This window comes from Ictalurus punctatus, chromosome 9 (assembly GCF_001660625.3).
Source record: "Ictalurus punctatus breed USDA103 chromosome 9, Coco_2.0, whole genome shotgun sequence".
In the NCBI taxonomy this organism is placed as follows: domain Eukaryota; kingdom Metazoa; phylum Chordata; class Actinopteri; order Siluriformes; family Ictaluridae; genus Ictalurus; species Ictalurus punctatus.
The window spans coordinates 28,519,903-28,540,000 of record NC_030424.2 but is presented as its reverse complement, the minus strand read 5'-3'; the positions used below and the strand labels follow the sequence as shown (position 1 = coordinate 28,540,000).

The 20,098-nt window shown below is 45.7% G+C and overlaps 2 protein-coding genes across 9 annotated transcripts in view; one reads left to right on the top strand and one right to left on the bottom strand.

Annotated features, from left to right (window-relative positions):
* Positions 1 to 3,242, top strand: part of arhgef33 (Rho guanine nucleotide exchange factor (GEF) 33) — a 14,701-nt gene extending 11,459 nt beyond the window's left edge. For 5 of the 6 annotated variants that reach the window (XM_053682858.1, XM_053682857.1, XM_017475741.3 and 2 more), the window contains 3 exons: positions 487 to 1,057; positions 1,150 to 1,289; positions 2,768 to 3,242. In XM_053682858.1, the coding sequence (XP_053538833.1) occupies positions 487 to 1,057; positions 1,150 to 1,289; positions 2,768 to 2,885 (829 nt within the window). In that variant the 3' untranslated portion in view covers positions 2,886 to 3,242. Of the gene's footprint in view, positions 1 to 486; positions 1,058 to 1,149; positions 1,296 to 2,767 lie in introns of all 6 variants that reach the window. The other variant, XM_017475745.3, reaches the window with a different exon arrangement.
* A 19-nt stretch (positions 3,243 to 3,261) lies between these two features.
* The window catches only part of map4k3b (mitogen-activated protein kinase kinase kinase kinase 3b), a 31,323-nt gene continuing 14,486 nt past the window's right edge, over positions 3,262 to 20,098 (bottom strand). The window contains exons 11-33 of one of the 3 annotated variants that reach the window (XM_053682854.1): positions 19,982 to 20,063; positions 19,298 to 19,423; positions 19,037 to 19,115; positions 18,717 to 18,772; positions 18,569 to 18,609; positions 18,368 to 18,406; positions 18,047 to 18,103; positions 17,250 to 17,304; positions 16,701 to 16,974; positions 15,446 to 15,537; positions 15,310 to 15,351; positions 14,496 to 14,580; positions 14,318 to 14,397; positions 14,133 to 14,193; positions 13,853 to 13,970; positions 13,292 to 13,350; positions 12,970 to 13,073; positions 11,656 to 11,827; positions 11,312 to 11,380; positions 10,953 to 11,045; positions 10,625 to 10,695; positions 10,460 to 10,515; positions 3,262 to 10,277 (exon numbers count right to left, since the gene is read on the bottom strand). In XM_053682854.1, the coding sequence (XP_053538829.1) occupies positions 10,190 to 10,277; positions 10,460 to 10,515; positions 10,625 to 10,695; positions 10,953 to 11,045; positions 11,312 to 11,380; positions 11,656 to 11,827; positions 12,970 to 13,073; positions 13,292 to 13,350; positions 13,853 to 13,970; positions 14,133 to 14,193; positions 14,318 to 14,397; positions 14,496 to 14,580; positions 15,310 to 15,351; positions 15,446 to 15,537; positions 16,701 to 16,974; positions 17,250 to 17,304; positions 18,047 to 18,103; positions 18,368 to 18,406; positions 18,569 to 18,609; positions 18,717 to 18,772; positions 19,037 to 19,115; positions 19,298 to 19,423; positions 19,982 to 20,063 (1,999 nt within the window). In that variant the 3' untranslated portion in view covers positions 3,262 to 10,189. The remainder of the gene's footprint in view (positions 10,278 to 10,459; positions 10,516 to 10,624; positions 10,696 to 10,952; positions 11,046 to 11,311; positions 11,381 to 11,655; positions 11,828 to 12,969; positions 13,074 to 13,291; positions 13,351 to 13,852; positions 13,971 to 14,132; positions 14,194 to 14,317; positions 14,398 to 14,495; positions 14,581 to 15,309; positions 15,352 to 15,445; positions 15,538 to 16,700; positions 16,975 to 17,249; positions 17,305 to 18,046; positions 18,104 to 18,367; positions 18,407 to 18,568; positions 18,610 to 18,716; positions 18,773 to 19,036; positions 19,116 to 19,297; positions 19,424 to 19,981; positions 20,064 to 20,098) is intronic. The other 2 variants (XM_053682856.1, XM_053682855.1) reach the window with 2 other exon arrangements.

The following is a 20,098-nucleotide window of genomic DNA, read 5'->3' as shown; positions in this document are numbered from 1 at the left end:
CCACTCATCCAACCATTTTTATCCATCTGCCCACATCACCGTTCTATCCATCCACTCATCCAACCATTTTTATCCATCTGCCCACATCACCGTTCTATCCATCCACTCATCCAACCATTTTTATCCATCTGTCCGACTGGCAGTTCTTTCGTTTTCTAAACATATCACACCGTTTCATTAAATTATCCATCTTGCAATTATTTTCATCCATGCACTCGACCAAAATAATGATTAGTATTCCATGCATATATCCCTCCAGCTAACCGTTCTATCCATCCACCTGTCAATCCATGTGCCATCCATCCATTTCTTCATCCAACTGTAATATCCTTCCACGTATCCACTTACAGACTGCATCTATCCCTCCATCCACTCACCTATTCATTCACTTATTCCATTTCATTTGTTCATTGAAATAATTATTCCCTCTACATCTCCCATCCATCAATTTATCCATCTTTCTCTCTCTCTCTCTCTCTCTCTCAGTGATCCGACCCATGGTCAGAGCAGAAAGAAAGCAGCTGTCCGTCGTTACCCTGATTGGGAGGCAGAGCCTAGTCGTTTTCACCCTGACATTTCCTTTGCATCCGACTCGGAATCTCGTCACAAAGCCACGCCCACTCAACTCCACAGGATTCCAGAGGCAGAAAGGGCGGGGTCGGCCCTGGCCGACGCAATGGAGGCATTCCTTCCATACAAAGGCAGGGACTCTCGCTGTTCAAGTCGTTCCCATTCTACTGACTCGAGCATCGACATTGCTTTTCTGAGCTGTAGCCCCTCCCTCAGTCCAGACAGTCAATCACACAGCAGAGGGCGGAGCAGCGGCTGTGGGGTTTACAGGCCTGATTCAGCCAGCGTGATGAAGCCGGTACAACGGAAGAGCAAGTCGCTGAACGGCTTGCAGCTGGAAAGCATCGACAGCCACCCCCACCCGGTCAGAAGTCCGGTCCACCCGAGGCTGGTGCGCCAATCGAGCGCCAAATCGAGGCTGAGGAATAGCAGCCCAGAGCGGCATCACGAGCCCAACCCGCACACCACCGCCGAGGAACTACACAAGGTTACACAACACAAACCAACACAATGCATTTCTCCAAAACCGGAAGCTAAAACCGTGATTTATTTAAAAGTCTATGTGCTTTCCCATCTCAGGATTCCGGACCTCCGATATGGGAGGAGTTCAACTGGAAGGGCGTGTCTGACGAAGGTGACCACACCCCTCTGAGCGAGCGTAGTAGCAGGAAGGAGGGCAAAGGTTTCCGGAGCTCCTTCAAAAAACTCTTTAAAAAGAAGTGAGGGTAACGAATTGAACTCTAACACACACACACACACACACACACACACACACACACACACGCTTTATTGGAACTTTTTACCCGTTGTGTAGATAGACATGCCGAAAACACGTACCCAAGTGTTACGGTACAAAGTTAAACTGAAGATCCAGGGCACCTAGTTCAAGGGTGCCATTTCTTTTAGAGATAGGAAGGTGGCTCACAGAAATTTGTAGAACGTCCCCGTATATAAATATGTATAAATCGTACAGTCAAATATAGTATATGCAGTGTGCAGGTTCAGGGCCTGCTTGTTCCACCTGGTCTTAGGTATAGTGTACAAGGCAACATGCCACGTGAAGTCCTCTCCTTCATATGTATGCATCCGAGGAAGGATTGAGCAGGAAGTAGGAGGTCAGGATAAACAAAAGGCTGGAGATGATGAACCGGTCTCTGACGACATGCATATTCCATTTGATTTGCTGTAGTTTAGGTTATTATTGGTCTCAGATGCATATTAATGGGATGAGTATCACTAGGTGTGGGTTTTTTTACCACCTAATTTGGTTGCTTTGGAGCTGCGGATTGGGGTTGGGCCATTTTTGCATACCGTAAAGTAACCGAAGAGTCTCATTCCGAAACGCACTACATCCAGTTTTATACACTGTTTTTAAGTATGTAAGAACGTGCGTACAGTACAGATATATTGTTAACACGTTTTCACAACTCCGCCACTAGATGGTAGCGTTTTCAGGTCGTCCGTCCGTCCGATTCTCGTTAGCGCGACGTCAGGTTCGAGTGGTTGAACGTCTGTAGGATTTATACGAAACGATCACCGATTACTTTTACACAGAATCCCGTTTAAGGTCTAAGATTCGGGTTGCAGACATATTCCGGATACGACGTTTATAAGCATCGGAATATTCCTGCATACGTGATCGTTTTAAGTACGTCGATCTACACGTGTACGCTTTTTCTTTCCCGAGAGGTTCAAGATGCTATCGTTGCTACCCACAATTCCTCGCGGACTGAGCACGCGTGTATATATATATATATATATATATATATATATATATATATATATATATATATATATATATATATATATATATATATATATATATATATATATCTCCTTTCAGTGGATTTTCCGAATAAGGTGTTTACATGCAACAACTTCCGATCAAAACAGACACACTCTAGAAGTGAGAATCGGAATTTTTGGAAAATCAGAACGTTGCGAGCAATCGGATTTCGGCCTTTACATGACCCGTACTCATACCGATATGAATATCGCCAAATTCCGATTGATATCGGAATACTTAAGTGCATGTAAACGTAGTCAATGTAATCAGGAGATGAACCGATTCGATTTTGGAATTGATCCAAACTGGGTGACAGCCTTAACAGCGTCCTTCCTGTTTGAAGAATACAGGCAATATATCATTATGTATTATTACAGCGTGTGTGTGTGTGTGTGTGTGTGTGTGTGTCAGGTCTGGTGGCGAGAGCAAGGTGGAGAAAGCTGAAGGACAGAGCAGCAGTGAGCTGGAATCTGGGAAGTCAAACAGAGCACGACAAACTGGAGATATCGACAGGGGAACTGCGGTCTAAACACAAACACACACACACACACACACACAAATAGATTCTAGTAGAATTGTTTTGTGTGTATGGTTATGCACCATCTCTCTCTCTCTCACACACTCCTTGTGTTGCTTCTTTAATGCTTTCCTGATAATATCCTTCACTATCCTCCGAGAATGCTATTACCCACCCTTCAGTAACATCCTATAGAAGGAACATCACACCCGTCCTGTACATTCGACAGTACACGATCACATACATCCACATTTTGTCCAAATATCGAGCAAGTTACTACACACGACTAAACACAAACTAAACCCCATCTGCCCGAACCGATCCGAGTGCATTAACATGTGTTTCTGAAAATAATAACACGAAATAACAGACACGATGACCACAGGTGTTGGGTTTTTTTTCTTCCATTTATTTATTTATTTTTAATCCACCTTTAATGTGTTACCTCAATCTCGTAGATCAGTTTCACTTTCGAAACAAAATATAGACGATTATACAGTCTGTAAAACCAAATATTATCGTACACTATTTACAGGTCATGTGCATCGTAGTGTGACGTGAACGTGTTAATGCGGCTGAAGAACACGGACTCGGGTTCGTTAGCGACACGTGCCGAAACCTGCGCCATGTTGTTTCGGGATGAACGCTGCACCCTGGAAGGTTGAAAGGTTACTGCACTTTAAACATATCCCACTCTCTCTCTCTCTCTCTCGCACTCGCTCACGCACTCGCTCGCTCGCATACTCTCTCGCTCATTGTTCAGTGATGTGTGTATTATTCTACAACCTGCACGTTCTGACTGGTAAGCATTGTGTTCCGTCTTATGGAAATACACAGCAAGTCTCAATCCGTCCACGTTACCGGCTTGGTTCGATTCAACGTGGTTGATCAGCCAAGACATGTTTGCTCTATAGTTTTGTGCAGGAGCTACGAGGCGAATGTAAAAAACTAACGGAAGCCGATCTCGTCGAGCTCACCTGGAACGATTTGAGGGTGGACAAGCAGAACTGTATTATTATACTAATATATATATATATATATATATATATATATATATATATATATATATATATATATATATATATATATATATATATATAGTGTCATTGTGCCCTAAAGGCCACGCCCTTCAAAGCTGGAGATGATAATTTCTAAGATAAAGGAGGTTATTTTGTAACGGTTGCGTGCGAAAACGCTCGATTTTGCCGCGGCTCCCCCCCCCCAAAAAAAAAATTTACGGCGCGGTTTGCGGAGATTTTTTTTTTGTGCTTTATTTTGCGGAAAACTACACGAACTTGCGGAATCGCGATCTCGGAGTTGTTTCGCGCGCTCTTTCGCAGCGGTGTTCGTCGGTAAACGAGACCTTTCAGCCGTACCCGTGTCCGAAAAAATCGCCCCCTCCTCCGGATATCGCAGGGTTCGCTCGATTTTGCGTTCATATCCGCGATCGCCAAATCCTGGACGCACTGGTTATTGAGCCTATTTCTAAATACCATTAACTGATTTTCAAGCTTAAAACTGTCAAGTCTATGCGTAGCGCTTCTTTCTAACGGCCAATAGAATAAGCCGGATCTAACCTTGAAATTAGTCCCGATGTCTAGAAATCATTTTACTGAGAAACATTAGATCGCTTTTCTTCTAGTCAACATATCGTCACTTGCTAAGCCGGGTTTTTTTTTTTTTTTTTTTTTTTTTTGCAGCGTATAATTTCACTCGATGTATTTAAACACGAGATTTCTGAGCTTAACAATGTCGTCTGTGGACGCGTACGTCTGAAAACATACTCGTCAAACTCATCAGAAATACGGTGATGGAGTAGGAGGAAAAAAAACAAAAAAAAAACACGAAGGCGAGTGTAGAAATCGCAACGATCACCCGAGAGAACGGACGACACGGAACCGGCGCTCGATCAGTTATTACATAGCTATATATAAAGAACTAAGCGTTAGACGTTTTGTGTCTCGCATCCAGGATTCGTGTTCTCATTTTGTTCGTCGCTCCAGAACACGTGGCACTTCTGCGGCTTTTGTGTCTCGCGGCTCAGTTTGATTCACTTCCTGCAGGTGAGTCGATTCAGAGTCGAATCATTTTCTCGAAAAAAAAAACCACACAAAAACAACCAAACCCGTATTCAAACGGACTCGACGCGGCACGTGTGTGAAACCTCCATTATTGCTTAGCTACATTTGTCTCACAGCCTTTAGTGCAAAACTAAAGAAGCAAAATTCAGACACTAAACATGTCTTGATTGATTGGGGTGAAGTTGACGCTTTTTTTTTTTTTTTTTTTTTTTGCGGACCTGTTCCTTTGAACGATGTTCTAAAATAGCAAACTGGCACGAATTGCATTATATTCGAGCTCTGAATCAGTTTAATCGAGCGTGGAGTGTGACGAAGTAGCCCGAGTGCACTTTCCCACCCCCTGGTAAGCACGTCCGCGTTGCTAAATTATCACCCAGACGGTCCTTACTGTCATTTTCCAATAAATAAAAATAGAACGTTCAACGACGGACACCGACGTCCGGCTACGATCACGAGGACGTTTCGGTGTCCGAATCAAAACCGCGCCTTTTCCCATCGCACGCCGGACGTGAACGCCGGACCTGACAAACGACATGCAGTAGATGCGTGAAAATGACCAGACGTCAAGTGTTTAGAAGAAACGTTTTGTGATGTAATCATGCACCAGCCAATCAGAGGCAGACTGTACATTTGATCAGCAACCATCTCCGACAGACCAGCACTTTTCCAGACGCCAAAACATCCTTGTGTAGTCGACCTTATCGGGACGCGTCCGTCTCGTCGTCCTCCACCTCTTTCATATTTACACCTACATCACCATGACGATGCGCTTTACATCTATACCTCAGGAATTAAAATCGGGGAAAGAAAATCTTATCGTTCCTTGCTAATCTCCATCATTCGTTATGTCTAATAACTAAAGACATCACAGCTCGTGTTTCAACGCGCACGTCTGGAGCGTAAGCGTGCGAGTGTGGTGTTCTTCCACACACGTCTCGGAACCTAAGCACTTGCAAAAAACAGCGAAAGTCACATTATAGTCCGTATAAAACTGTGCAAATTTTCAATACAGTGATTAATAAGGTTAAAACGTGAGCCATGGCTTTCGGTCCGAAGCAAAGGGCCGTCCCGCGTCGCACGATCGACGGACGGGTGGCAATCGTCTTCTTTTACTCTCTCTCTCGTGTAGTGAATTAAACCGCCGTCCGAGTCGTGACCTCTGAAGCGCAAGAGTCGTTTAAAACGGCAGCGACGCTTCGATAACGATCAGTTATTTATTTTAAATGACAGAAACACACATGGACAAATCACCATGATCTCAATCTCACTGACTGAGGGATCTCATGGGGTGAAAAAAGCAAAAAAAATAAAATAAAATTAAAAAAAAAAAGTAAAATATATCTGGAAAAACAAATATTATGGTACAGTGCGTACGTGCGTCGCCGTAGTGTGTGGTGAACATGTACAACATTAGTAGTAGCACGTGTTGGACTGAGGCCGAAGCAACGGAGAGCCGACGGGACGAATCTAGACGGGGTGTCGAAACGAAAAGTGTGTGTGTGTGTGTGTGTGTGTGTGTAAATTACCGGGGTGTGTCAATATCAAGACTCCGTCCATTTAAAGCTTCGAATTCCGGTTATTTAAAATGTTCAGTATTCGAATGCGCATGAATTCCACACTGGTATGAGATTAGCAAACATTCACATTCGTGTTGTGTTTGTAAAGCGTGAAGCGACCCGATTATACGTCGAGATCCAATCAGTCTGGGAGTCACATTTATTAGTTCATCTACTGGCTGTAACATTAGTTGGATATCTAGAGATGGCACTGATCCAATAAAACATGGATATGTTTGGAAATAATGGCAAAGATTGGAACTGGATTTGGAAAATAAGTGTCATTTTTGGAACTATATATATATATATATATAAAATAAACTCGACTGTTTTTTCTTTAGCTCGGGTTGATTTTATTGCACGTCAACTTTATACTTGAATGTATTTGTAGCCAAGTGTCGTTTTTTTACGTGAGAGAGTTTAACTCTGAAGTGCGTCAGTTTAAAAAACAAAACAAAAAACATTGTAAAGCGTAGTAGTTTTTAAAGAAGACGATATCGGACGGTATCGGTATCGGTATCGGCCGACACTCGAGGTTTCAGGTATGGTATTGCACCATCTCTAGTTTAGAAAAAAAAAAAAAAATGTAAATAATAATAATAATAAATCAGAAGTGGAGTTTTGGCGGTGATCTCCTGAAAGACTGGCACTCCCGTCTTTCCCGACCTCATGTGAAAAGAGCGATTTGGCTAAAATGCGTAGTCAGGTGTATAAAAATAAAAAACACCGGATCTTAAAATCCATTTAACGATCCGAACTCACGACGTCGGCGGCATTCGGAAGTGAAATCCCAAGCTGGTTTAACGTTTTAAAACGCTTGTTCTGTCCACGATCCGATGTTCCCCGGTACACCGGATGTTAGGACACGTGCAATCGTCCGATTTCAGGATGTCGCAATAATCTGAAGTGTTCACGACGTCCCCGGAAGTTAAGATACAGGATTATTGGCACACGAACGTTCTATATTAAAAATCATAGACGTCAAATTCCTACCGTTTAAAAGCACTGGGTCAAAGAGTCTGGACTAAATCCTCCGTCCCGCATGAGAATAATACGGGTATAAATAACGCGGTCGGGATCCGTACCGGGAGTTACACCATCCCCTGGAGATAAATATAGCAATAAGACTTTTTTTTTTTTTTTTTTTTCCCCGCCCCCGAGCTTTCATTAGACTTGTTGATTGGACGAGGTTTTGCGTGACGTATCCTGCATTAAGAAGCCGAGTGAAACTGTTCTTGGTCCTATAAGGAGAACATCTATTACTCTAACTCTAGACGTCTAGACGTAACAAAACTCCACGTACTGCTCACTCGCTGCATTCGGAATAAAATCTGGCGTTGGAATGTGCATCCGATTCGATTCGGTTTTCCATCTCGTTCATATATATATATATATATATATATATATATATACACACACACATTCCCAAACCGAGTAGGCGAGCGGTAATGTTTTAACAGATTTCAATTCAAAATGTATAAAACGTAAAAAAAAATAATAATAATAAAAATAAACGCCAACACGACTCAAAATTTTTTTGCACAACGTAAAGAAAAAAAAAATCAATTTGTGTTTAATTATCAGCTAAAAATAGATAAAGATAAGATAGAAAAAAAAAAAAAATCTGATTATTAATAACGACGGGACGTTTTCCTTTAACGTTCCCGCTGACCCCGTGCCCTCGCGTCACTTTCAGAGTTAAATTAAAAGTACATAAACGTCCAAAAACGTTAACGCGGCTAACGACGACCTAAACACTGTAGTGTCGATCGAGCGAACCGTTCGTCCTCGAAGTTACGTGTTCGTTTCGCGTCTCACGTTTCACAGACCCCCCCCCCCAACGCCCGACTTCCTGGATCTGGTCTTGGATAAAGAAGTGCTGATTCGAAATCCTTACGTCGTGATCGTTCGCTAACTTTTTATCCGTTTCTTTTTACGATATTATCACGATATTAGGTTAAAGATGAATACATGTTTATATATATATTTAAAAACAAAAAAACAAACAAAAAAAAGTGTCTTGAATACCGTGTCCAAATTAAATCGACAAATTCCTTGCGCGTTTTAAAAAAAAAAACAAAAACGACTCAAATTCGCGAAAACGGTCGGGGATGAAAGACGCAAACGTCGAGCGCATGAAACTTTTCCTCGAAGCCTTTGATCCGAATAACCAAAGTATGTACACGAGTCCGTTAGCGTTACTGTAACTTCTATGCACGTACGTGTTCTGATATTGCAATGCATAAATTCACAAGCATATTATTGTTCATCATTATTATTATTATTATTATTATTATTACTACGAGAATAAGTGACGGTGACAAATACCTACACAGAAGTTACACTCTACTCATTTTTGGTAACACTTTTCCATTGTATATTATTTTAGTTTGTCCAGCCTAGCTCTGGAACGACTTCGTAACACACGTGCACGTACGTGATATCATATTTACGGAATAACTGTTCGAAGCTCGCGTCGGTATTCGCCAGGTGACGGGACGAGACGCTCCGTCTGTCAGGACGTGAAAGGAAAGAAAACACGCGCTTTACGACACGTCGTCACTGGATAGTTTTTATTTCTTTTAAAACAAAACAAAACAAAAAACACCGAGCGTTTAAGAGCTAATTTGACGCTAACGGCGTCCTCTCTTCCGGTCGCTGAGCAGCTGTAGATATATTTCTAGAATTACGCACTGACTAACCATCGCTTTTAAGTGACGCGGATTCGGGTTACTGCTCTCTAGAACAGGAACCTCTTCTTAGTTCTACCATAATAATAATAATAATAATAATAATAATAATAATAATAATAATAATAATAATACAGCTAGTGTCAAGGCAACTTATCTTAATAATAATAATAAACAGGAGCATATTTATTTCATTCGAAGATTTTTTAACAGTTGAAGCGATACAGGTTCACAAGATACGACGAGAACGAAACGTCCGTTTAAAAACGCTAAAACTGGAATAAAAGCGGAAGAGGTTTTTTTTTTTTTTTTTTTCTGTCATTTTGACATTAATTCGTCATCGTTAGAATCGGGATCATCTGGATCACTGCTAGACCGGTCACGCTGATGAACGATCGTAAAGCACCGTCGCGAAACGAACGTCTCGAGGTCGGTACGAGGCCGTTCGGATCGTTAAACGTAGAGGTCTGGCGTCACGGCGCGGATACCGACGCGGACCGCTTTATTCTTTAAATACAGCTTGTGTGTTACGAAGGCGTCGCGTGGCTAGCCGGAAGACGATAAGATGTTACCGCTCGGTGTAATAAAAGGTGCATCGGCTCTTCGGGAGCCAGACCGAGAACGAGGGAAGGCTGCAGGCAGGGCTGATGGAGAGGGGGGAAAAAATAAAACGTTTTAGGAAAACAATAACAACAACAACAAAAAAAAAAACCCTCGCTGTAACATGCCAGGAGAAATAATTTAAAACGGGCGAGTCGGCTCGTCGGGGAAGGATACGAGCGGTGAAGTGGTGGGTGTGTGTAGTGTGTAGTGTGTAGTGTCATAACAGACAGTAGTGTAAGAGGGCGGGGCTGCTGGCGTACTGTTTATAGGAATGTGTGTGCGCACGCACATGTAGCTTACAGCTGTGGCGGGGGTGTAGTGTGTTATGTTAAGTAGCGTAGCAAAGGAATGCTGTTTAGTGTGTGTGTGTGTGTGTGTGCGCGCATTCAGTAGCTGTTCTCATGGCCCGCAAGTATGTACAGGTTACTCTGAGCTGTCGGGTTATCCGTCGGTCGACTCTCCAACACCACCGTCCTGTAGCACACACACACACACACACACACACACACACACACACACGACAGAATAAGAGAAAGGTTATGAGAAGTATAAGTACTGTATATGTACTCTGCACACATGTGTGTAGCAACCATGGACGTTTTCGTGTGTGTGTGTGTGTGTGTGTGTGTGTGTGTGTGTGTGTGGTCGTTCTTTACCTGTCTGAGCCCAGCAGTCTGAAGATGCGTGAGCTGTCAGAGATCTCCTGCGTGATCTGGTGCAGTGACAGAGCAATATTACACACACACACACACACACACACACACAGACACACACACTCAATACATCGTGTATACACAATCCCCAAACACACACACACACACCTCATTGGTTTTGAAGCTGCGTCCCTGCATGCCGTGTCTCCAGAACGCCAGCACGCTGTCCTGCAAACACACTGAAACCAGGAGAAAGAGGCGTCATGATGAGTCTGTTACTGTCGTGTGTGTGTGTGTGTGTGTGTGTGTGTGGCCTGTGCAGCATTTTTTTTTTTAGTTCCGACAAGAACAAGAAGGTAGTTAACTATTTACACTATATGCTCAAAAGTATGTGGACACCTGACCATTAACTGCTCTCTCTCTCTCTCACACACACACACACACACACACACACACACACACACACACACACACACACACACACAGTTTTACTCACCTATTGCTTCAATCTGGAAGTTGAAGGTGAGCTCGGCTGAGAGCTTCTTGCTGGATTTTAATCGGCCTTGTAAGTTCACCATCTTTATACAACCTGCAACACACACACACACACACACACACACACACACACACACACACACACACACGTGCGCACACAGTTAAACATACCGTGTAAACAGTCAGCCCTCAGCATTTATACACCCGGCACTGAAATTACATCGGCAAACAGCTTGTGTGCGTGTGTGTGTGTGTGTGTGTGTGTGTGTGTGTGTGTGTGTGTGCACTAAACAAAACACACAATTTCTCAATCTAAGCCAGTGTTACGTTCTAATCAGTAATCGATAAACCCATACTCACGGTCCAAACACACCAGTATGGTGTCCCTTTCCAGCTGCGTGACGTGAATGACGCACGTCTGTGACGTGTCTGAAACAGAAGCAGAAGCACACACACTCAAAGCACAGGAAAACCCACAGCATGTCAACACACAGAGACGCGAGTCCTCTCTCACTACGACCGCTCTCCTGTTTCTGCTTGTCCGAGCTCTTAAGAACGTCTTTTAAGCAGAACGACATTCCGAATCGACCAGACGCACTTCCATTCCAGGTCTGAAGCTTTTATATCCATTTTGGTGAAAGAATGAAATAAATGTAATAGTATCAGACTACAGCATCAAATGTAGCAAGTTCATCGGTTCGTACCAGGTTCAGTGAAGGTCGGCGCTATATCGTTGGGGTCAACGGTGCCAAAGGTCACGACCTGATCAGGCTGACTGCCCTTAACAACGGACACACAGATCAATGGGTAGTGACGCTCCGGGACCACCAGCATCTCAAACACCTCCAGTGGACAAGGGAGGGTGAAGTCTATACTCTATATACACACACACACACACACACACACACACACACACACACACACACAATAAAAGAAAAAATTAGGTCTGTAATCACAGACATGCTGATTCACTCACAGACTCACTCACTCAGACTTGCTTAGACTGACTCGCTTACTCAGACTCACTCACAGGCTGACTCACTCACTCAGACTTGCTTAAACTGACACTCACTCAAACACACTCAGCAGACTGACTCACTCACTGACACTTTTAAACTGACTCGCTAAGACTGACACTCAAGACTCGCTTAGACTGACTCGCTCACTCAACTCAGACTGACTCGCTCCCTCACTCAGGCTCGCTCAGACCGACTCGCTCCCTCACTCAGGCTCGCTCAGACCGACTCGCTCCCTCACTCAGGCTCGCTCAGACCGACTCGCTCCCTCACTCAGGCTGGCTCAGACCGACTCGCTCCCTCACTCAGGCTGGCTCAGACCGACTCGCTCCCTCACTCAGGCTCGCTCAGACCGACTCGCTCCCTCACTCAGGCTCGCTCAGACCGACTCGCTCCCTCACTCAGGCTCGCTCAGACCGACTCGCTCCCTCACTCAGGCTCGCTCAGACCGACTCGCTCCCTCACTCAGGCTCGCTCAGACTCGCTCAGACTGGCTCGCTCGCTCAGACTCGCTCAGACTGACTCGCTCGCTCAGACTCGCTCAGACTGACTCGCTCGCTCAGACTCGCTCGCTCGCTCAGACTCGCTCGCTCAGACTCGCTCGCTCAGACTCGCTCAGACTGACTCGCTCGCTCAGACTCGCTCAGACTGACTCGCTCGCTCAGACTCGCTCGCTCGCTCAGACTCGCTCGCTCAGACTGACTCGCTCGCTCAGACTTGCTCAGACTCGCTTGGACTGACTCGCTTGGACTGACTCGCTTGGACTGACTCGCTTGGACTGACTCGCTTGGACTGACTCGCTTGGACTGACTCGCTTGGACTGACTCACTCAGCAGACTCACTCAGCAGACTCACTCAGCAGACTCACTCAGCAGACTCACTCAGCAGACTCACTCAGCAGACTCACTCAGCAGACTCACTCAGCAGACTCACTCAGCAGACTCACTCAGCAGACTCACTCTCTCTCACAGACTCTCAGACACACAAAAACACAATCCCCACCTTGATGAGCATGAAGCGCTGCATGGACTCCACCCATTCAAACAAAACTACACTGGACTGGAATGCACCACAAAGATACTTCATCCCTGTGTATGGACTGCGAACTACACACACACACACACACACACACACACACACACACGCACACCTCAGATTAACAGGGTCCTTCTTATACCCCTCATATAATACAACATTAAACACTTTTATACAGTATTTGTGTGTATTCGCTTTTTAGCTCACACACGTAAAGCTTAAGAGAACAATCCTCGTGTGTGTTTAATCCTGTGTGCTGCCATTACATCCTGAAATCAGCGTGACTCACCTACACAACACTTCTGGCACCCCTTTGTCTCTGGAATCTTACTGGACACTGTGAACTTCCTGTAGAACAATTACAGAGAATGAGTGCATTTAACAGACACAGTTACAAAACTGGTCGCGTGACACGTGGGCGTGTCGCACCGTCTTTCTCTCCCGTGCCACTCGCAAACAGCGTCGCATCGCTCGTATACGACATGCTTTAGCGATTAACTGCTGGCTAAACACACGTTTATAAAATGTCGCGTAAAGGGGTTCGACTGTTATAGCAAAATAGCAAGCTCCGCCTCTAAAAGCGGCCCCTGTCCACAGAACGGTACCCACACTACTAGAAAGCAGGAACTGAAAAAGGGTTCGGATTTTATTCCCGGTCCTCGTACAAAACCAGTCCGATGACGACGCCAACGGGTCCGAATGAAAAAGCGCTGACGTGGGATCGGACCCGTGGTATGGTCGTGAAGCGGATAAGCGTCGCGGCTTTATAAATAAGGGCTTCGAGGTTAACGCCTCTTTAACTGCACGTTCGTTTACCGCCAAGTAAATCGACATCAAAGCCCAAACCTACCGAGGGATGATTTTATCGGGCAGTTTGTACGTCTGTATGGCCATGGGTAACCTCTGCATCTGCCGAGCGTGCTCGAAGAGACCGCACAGGTTATGGGAGTACAGCTGGGACGCTTTACCTGCACCACACACACACACACACACACACGGTCCAAAAGAACACAGAATCAATGTAATAAATGAATGAATAATGTAATTAAAGTGCACTGGTCCCACTGTGCTCATCCCAGGAACTCTTATTCACACTCTGCTATGCTATACTAGCGCTGAAAAGGTCTTACCGGATATAGAGAAGAGCCAGTTGTTCATCACGTACAGCCACGTGCACCTCCGGGGGAATATCTGCCAGAAATCAGCAGGTCAGTTAGTTAAAGCGGGAGTACGGGCCGACCGTCACGACCTACAGCGTCGTGCGTTCGAGCCGAAAATCCCTCATCTGATACACGTTTAGATTCTAGAGTCCCACCTGCTCCATGGAGGTCTCGTGAAGCTCGTTCAGGTTAAGGCTGTAGATTCCTTCCTCGCCTCCGAAAATCAAATACTGATCTGAAAGCATAAAACACGGGATTATTTCAAGCACCCGTCGGGAAATCGGATCCACGCGGCGGCTCGCGGCTTTCGGACCCGTGCCTCGTGCCTCATACCTCTGGTGTCCGGGTTGACCCAGGACGCGGCGCAGTGGATCTTGAGCGGACAGCCGTTAAACACTTTCGAGAAACACGCTCCCATCTGCACAGAAGAAACACGTGTTTATCAGAGGAACACACTCTTTTTTCTTTACCCCCCCCCTCCCCCACCCCCACAATTTCAAACTGCTTAGGAATCACGAGCCGTTAATTCCCCGAAACTCAGAAGTAACGTGGCTGTTTCTATGGCGATCTGCTGATCTGTGCGACCTCTCGGGATCGTGCGATCGGTTAGATGACGATATTACGTCCTGTAGATGACGAGCTATTCGTCGCCTTCGCAATTTCACGTCGTTTGACGTTATTCTGAAATCGTTCCACAGATCTGTCGACGTCAACCCCTGCCCGTGTTTACTTCTGAAAGACTCCGCCTCTCCAAGATCCTCTTTTTATCCCCGGTCATCTTACTGACCCGTTCCCGATTAGCCTCCAGCGGTTTCACACTCACTTTCCAAGCCTTTTACTGCTCTCGTCCCAACTTTTTCGAGACGTGTTGCGGCCATCGGATCCAAAGTGACCTCGTTTTATTCCCTTAAAACCGCTACATAAAACCGTCAGTTTAAACGTCTGGCACGCTTTCTATCTTCTATAGTGAAAAACATACGGGGTTTATGAGCGTCGCGTTCCGTTTTTATTTACATTTTACGTGGTCGTGGCAACATTTTTTGGAATCGGGGGTGGGATTTTTTTTTTTTTTCGGTAACGTGGCTCCGGGATCTGTCGTCGAGGCGACGTTTCTCGCTCGCGTGTGTCGGACAGGTGGTGTACTCACGTGCACTTTGGGCGTGGGAGGCAGACCGTTACACATCGGCTTCTGCGACAAGAACGAGACACGGGTTAACAGAATCCGCGGAGAGAACGGGAAACGAAACAGACGGTGCCGAACCCGAGGAGAAAACCAGACTCACGGGAACGTCTTTGCTCCTGCGACTGGGAATGGTCGGGAGGGTCGACAGTCTTTCCCGCTCTCCGTTCTGCGACGACGCGCTCAATCCGTTACCTACACGCACGCACACACACACACACACAGAGTTTAAAAAACATTCTGAACAGAAAGCTCTCATCATCCTCACAGAAGAACCCACTAGAACCCTGTCGACTTTTCCGTGTAGATTTAGCTGGATATTCGTCTAGCTATTGCGATAATAATAATAATAATAATAATAATAATAATAATAATAATAAAAACCTCTCGCGTTAGTACACGCTGATTTAATAAGCTAGCTAGCTATCTATTCACGTCCGGTTCGGCCAGAACAATTCCTCACGAACGTACTCGGCAGCGATCTAGAGTTGTCCGCCTCGTTAACACCGATAAACACCATGCACGCCGTGACGGGGTGATACACACGGCATACGGGAGTGTATCAGTGCTGGATGACGTCACTGAATCGTCGTGGACGCTGAACGCTAACACGTTTGCTTAAGAAAGCTGAAAGTGAAGCGATTTTCTCCCCCTCCAACCAGGCAGCTATGAGATGAACCGCGACTTTATCGAAAACTCGGGCGGAAAATATAATCGTCGCTGACGAACACCTGTCAATCAACCCCGGTGGGCGGGATTTTTGAAGGGGAGGAAGTGACGGACGCCCGGAAAACGCCGCCATGTAAGCCGATCGTTTAATTCTCTCGAGCGAGCTGGCTAGCTTTTACTTCCAGACGCAAGGGTGTCGGAAAACGTCCCGCTTGCATTGCGGTTTCCATGGTTACAGCGGCGGCGGGTGTTGGTTTAGGTTTGTGGGTAATGTAGTGCCTTGGTCAATCAAAACAACAACAACAACAATAATAACGACGCATGTTTACTTCTGGAATTTCCTGTTCGGCTCTGGGTCGTTTGAGGTTTAAGACGTAAGCGTGTAAGAAGTACGACACGCACTCGCTACAGCGTTACTTATTTAACAAAACAAAACAACTAAAACAAAAAAGGTTTCCATCAGCCTTTACGCTTTTACTCGATCTTCTCACTTTTTCACCTCAGCCAAAAATAGATTTAAAGCAGATTTAGGAGTTTATTTCTTTACGCTCGGAGTAAAATTCACATTACAGGTGGATGGAAACTCCATTGGAGGCAATGGAAGCCACTACACGTCTACCGCGATTTTTACATCTACCAATCACAGAGCGGCATCTGGATACCGGGGGTGGGGGCGGAGCCAGGCTTACTGTCTTCCTTCTGCTCCTCGGCGTGAAGCCAGTCCCAGAACCTAAAACTCCCATCATCCCCTTCGGGTTCTGTCCGAGCGTGCTCGGGAGGCCCTTTACCTAAGCTGCTGCGTCTCTGGGGGGGCAGGCGAGGGGGCGGCGGCCTGGGGGGCACACAGGAGGTGGGGCGAGGAGGAGGGGCGGGGCTTGAGGAGACAGGGCAACGTTTGATGGTCCCCTCACCGACGCCGTCCTCTCCATCAGGGTCGCTCTGAGAAGCGCCGAGAGACTTCGGCTAAGGGGGGGGGGGGGGGGGGGGGGGGGGGGACGACACACAGATAGATAGATAGAGCGAGCCAGACAGACATATAGACAGAAAGAACCAGACAGACAGATAGACAGACAGACAGAACCAGACAAAGACAGACAGATAGTCAGATAGACAGATACAGTAAAACAGAGAAATACTGTTTGAATAATAAAATATTTAAATAATTCAAATTCTACTACACTAGATGCCTTTGGTTGGTGTGTGTGTGTGTGTGTGTGTGTGTGTGTGTGTGTTCTCACCTTAGGGGGTAACGGGGGAGGGACTTTAGGCCTCATTGTGGAAATGGAGTTTGAACTGAGGAATCAGACATGCAGTTTAGATTAGATCATCATCATCATCATCATCATCATCATCATCATCTCACACACACACACACACACACACACACACACACACACACAGTATCACGTATTACAACGACATGCAGTTTTGTCATGACTCACACGGCGACCAATCGGATGAGGAGAAGCTAATTTATGCGTCTCAGCCAAAAAAGCTTTGAGCGAGTTAAAGCTCAGCTCCTGAGTGAAACACAGCGTCAGGTGATTGTTCTGTTACTGTGGGATTACTGCTGGTGGTTAGTCGCAAGTGTAGCAAAGCATCATGGGATTTTTTTCTGGACACATTCCCACCTGTTGCTCTTTTTTCTTTGCCTGAGGCACAAAACGTCTTCACAACACCACAGACATGAAGCATGAAGAGTTAGTGATGACAGGCTGGGACATGCTCTCTCTCTCACTCTTTTACACACACACACACACACACACACACACACACACACACACACACACCCTGAGCTTATTCTTACACGGCATGCACACTCAGACAGGGAATAGGACACAGCCGAAGAGAAAAGTGAGCTTCAGATCAAGTGCTGATTCAGAGACACCACTAGACACCACCTGAGGTGGTGATGACAAGCAACCATGCATGCGTGTGTGTGTGTGTGTGTGTGTGTGTGTGTGTGTGTGTGTGTGAGCGTGTGTGAGAGAGGGAGCGAGCTGGCATATCAACAATCTTACTCTCAGACACTTACTGTCCAGCTTCATCATCACCATCCTCCTCATCCTCCTCTAAATGTGTCACATGACCCCTGAGAGAAATGAAGAGGGCGGAGACTAAGAGGGCGTGGCAGCCACAGAAAAGGGCAATGAACAAGCGTTATGGAGAGAAACACGCACACGCACACCTATATACACACACACACACACACACACACACACACACACACACACACACACAATCGTGAGGATAGCTAAGCGGTGCTAAGCAGAGGGAGTTAGTCTACTAGGCTAATGGGGTGGGAGGAGTTAACTAGCGCTGACCAATCGGGGGCAGTGGGCGGGGCATAACTTACCTCTGATTGAGTTCCTCTGCTACTGATTTTAACAGACTCCTAAAAGAGAGGAAGATGAACGGAGACAGAAAAACGCCAACAGAGTAAGAGGGACAGAAGGAGACTCGGTCTCTCTCTCACACACACACACACACACACACACACAGATATATTAAACACTTCACACACACACACAAAATAAACACATAACAGTGCACTTACTTATGATCACCCAGTAAACTCTGCGGCTCCAGCTGCAGTTCCTGTGACAAGATACACTCTTTCTCAGAGATTGAAATCTACACACACACATTCTACATATACACACACACACACACACACACACACACACACACACAGTGTTACATACCGGTTCATGCAGCTCCGTCTCTTTCCACAGCGGAGGATCAAACTTCACCTGATCAACTACAACACGCAGAGAGAAAGATGTTACTCTCTCTCTCACACTCACTCACTCACACACACACACACACACACACACACACACACACACAGCAACATGCACAGACCAATATAAACTATCAGACACAAACACACAAGTCTGATGAAAATCAGTGTTTTGATCCTTACAACAGAAAATGAACGAGTAATAAAATTCCCAATAAAAATTCCCAGTCAGCATTCCCAACAAAATTCCCCCCCCACACACACACACACACACACACTCACAGTTGATCTCCGACAGAGTCTTTTTATCCCGTGAACTTCGGCTTGCTGACGTGATTCGCTGAGGCACGTGCACAGGAGACTGCACACACACACACACACACACACACACACACACACACACACACATTTTCCAGTGCTTCAGTTTACTGAATTTTAAATCTCAGTAAATTTATAAAGAAATAATGAATATCGGATAAGCACCGGGATCGCAGGAAGAAACATATAAATTAGCGGGCAAATGCCGAAAGGTCGTGACCTCACCTCAGGGTCGGCTTCCTCGTCCTCGCCGTCGTGGCTATCCTCCATGTCGGCGTGGTCGGGGTTGTTGACTTTGTCCAGCAGCTCGATGGCGAGGGTGCGACTCAGCGGCTGCGATACGAACGGGTGCTGGACGAGACAGGAAGTGAGCTTGTGATGTCACCGAGCGGAGCAATGTGACTGGACAAAAGCCTGTTTTTTGTTGTTTTTTTTTTTAAACGCTCCCTCATCACCTTTCCTACCCATGTCTTGCTTCAGCAGTGTGTATGAAGTATTCCAGTGTCATTTCGGCATGCTAGCTAACGTGCTAATAGCTGGTTTGCTAACTATCTAGCTTTACTTCTGCATGTTCGTGAGATTATTTACTGTAGGTGTGTTATGTTGGTATAATCTGACTAAAGACCAGTCGGTCTGGGGTTCTTTTTTTTTGGTGATGTAAACACTTGCGTCATTTCCTGTATGTGTTGCCTTTGGGTGTATGATTAGCTGGTTTGCTAACTAGCCGGTATGACGAAATAAACGCAGTGTATTATTATAAACTCCATTTATGCCAACTGAAAAACCCCCGAAAAACTGGGACTGGGATTCACACTAGGAGAAATCTAACACGTGGACGAGGGAGAGATCAAAGCGTTGCTGGAACACGTGAAGAACACGCGAGGGACACGTGAGGAACACGGCACACACCTGCAGCAGTTTATCCGCCGTCGGCCTCTTCTTAGGGTTTTTAATCAGCGCCATTTTCACAAAGTGATGAAAGTTATTCGTCCTGAGTGCAGAAGAAGAGAGGACCTCTAATCATCA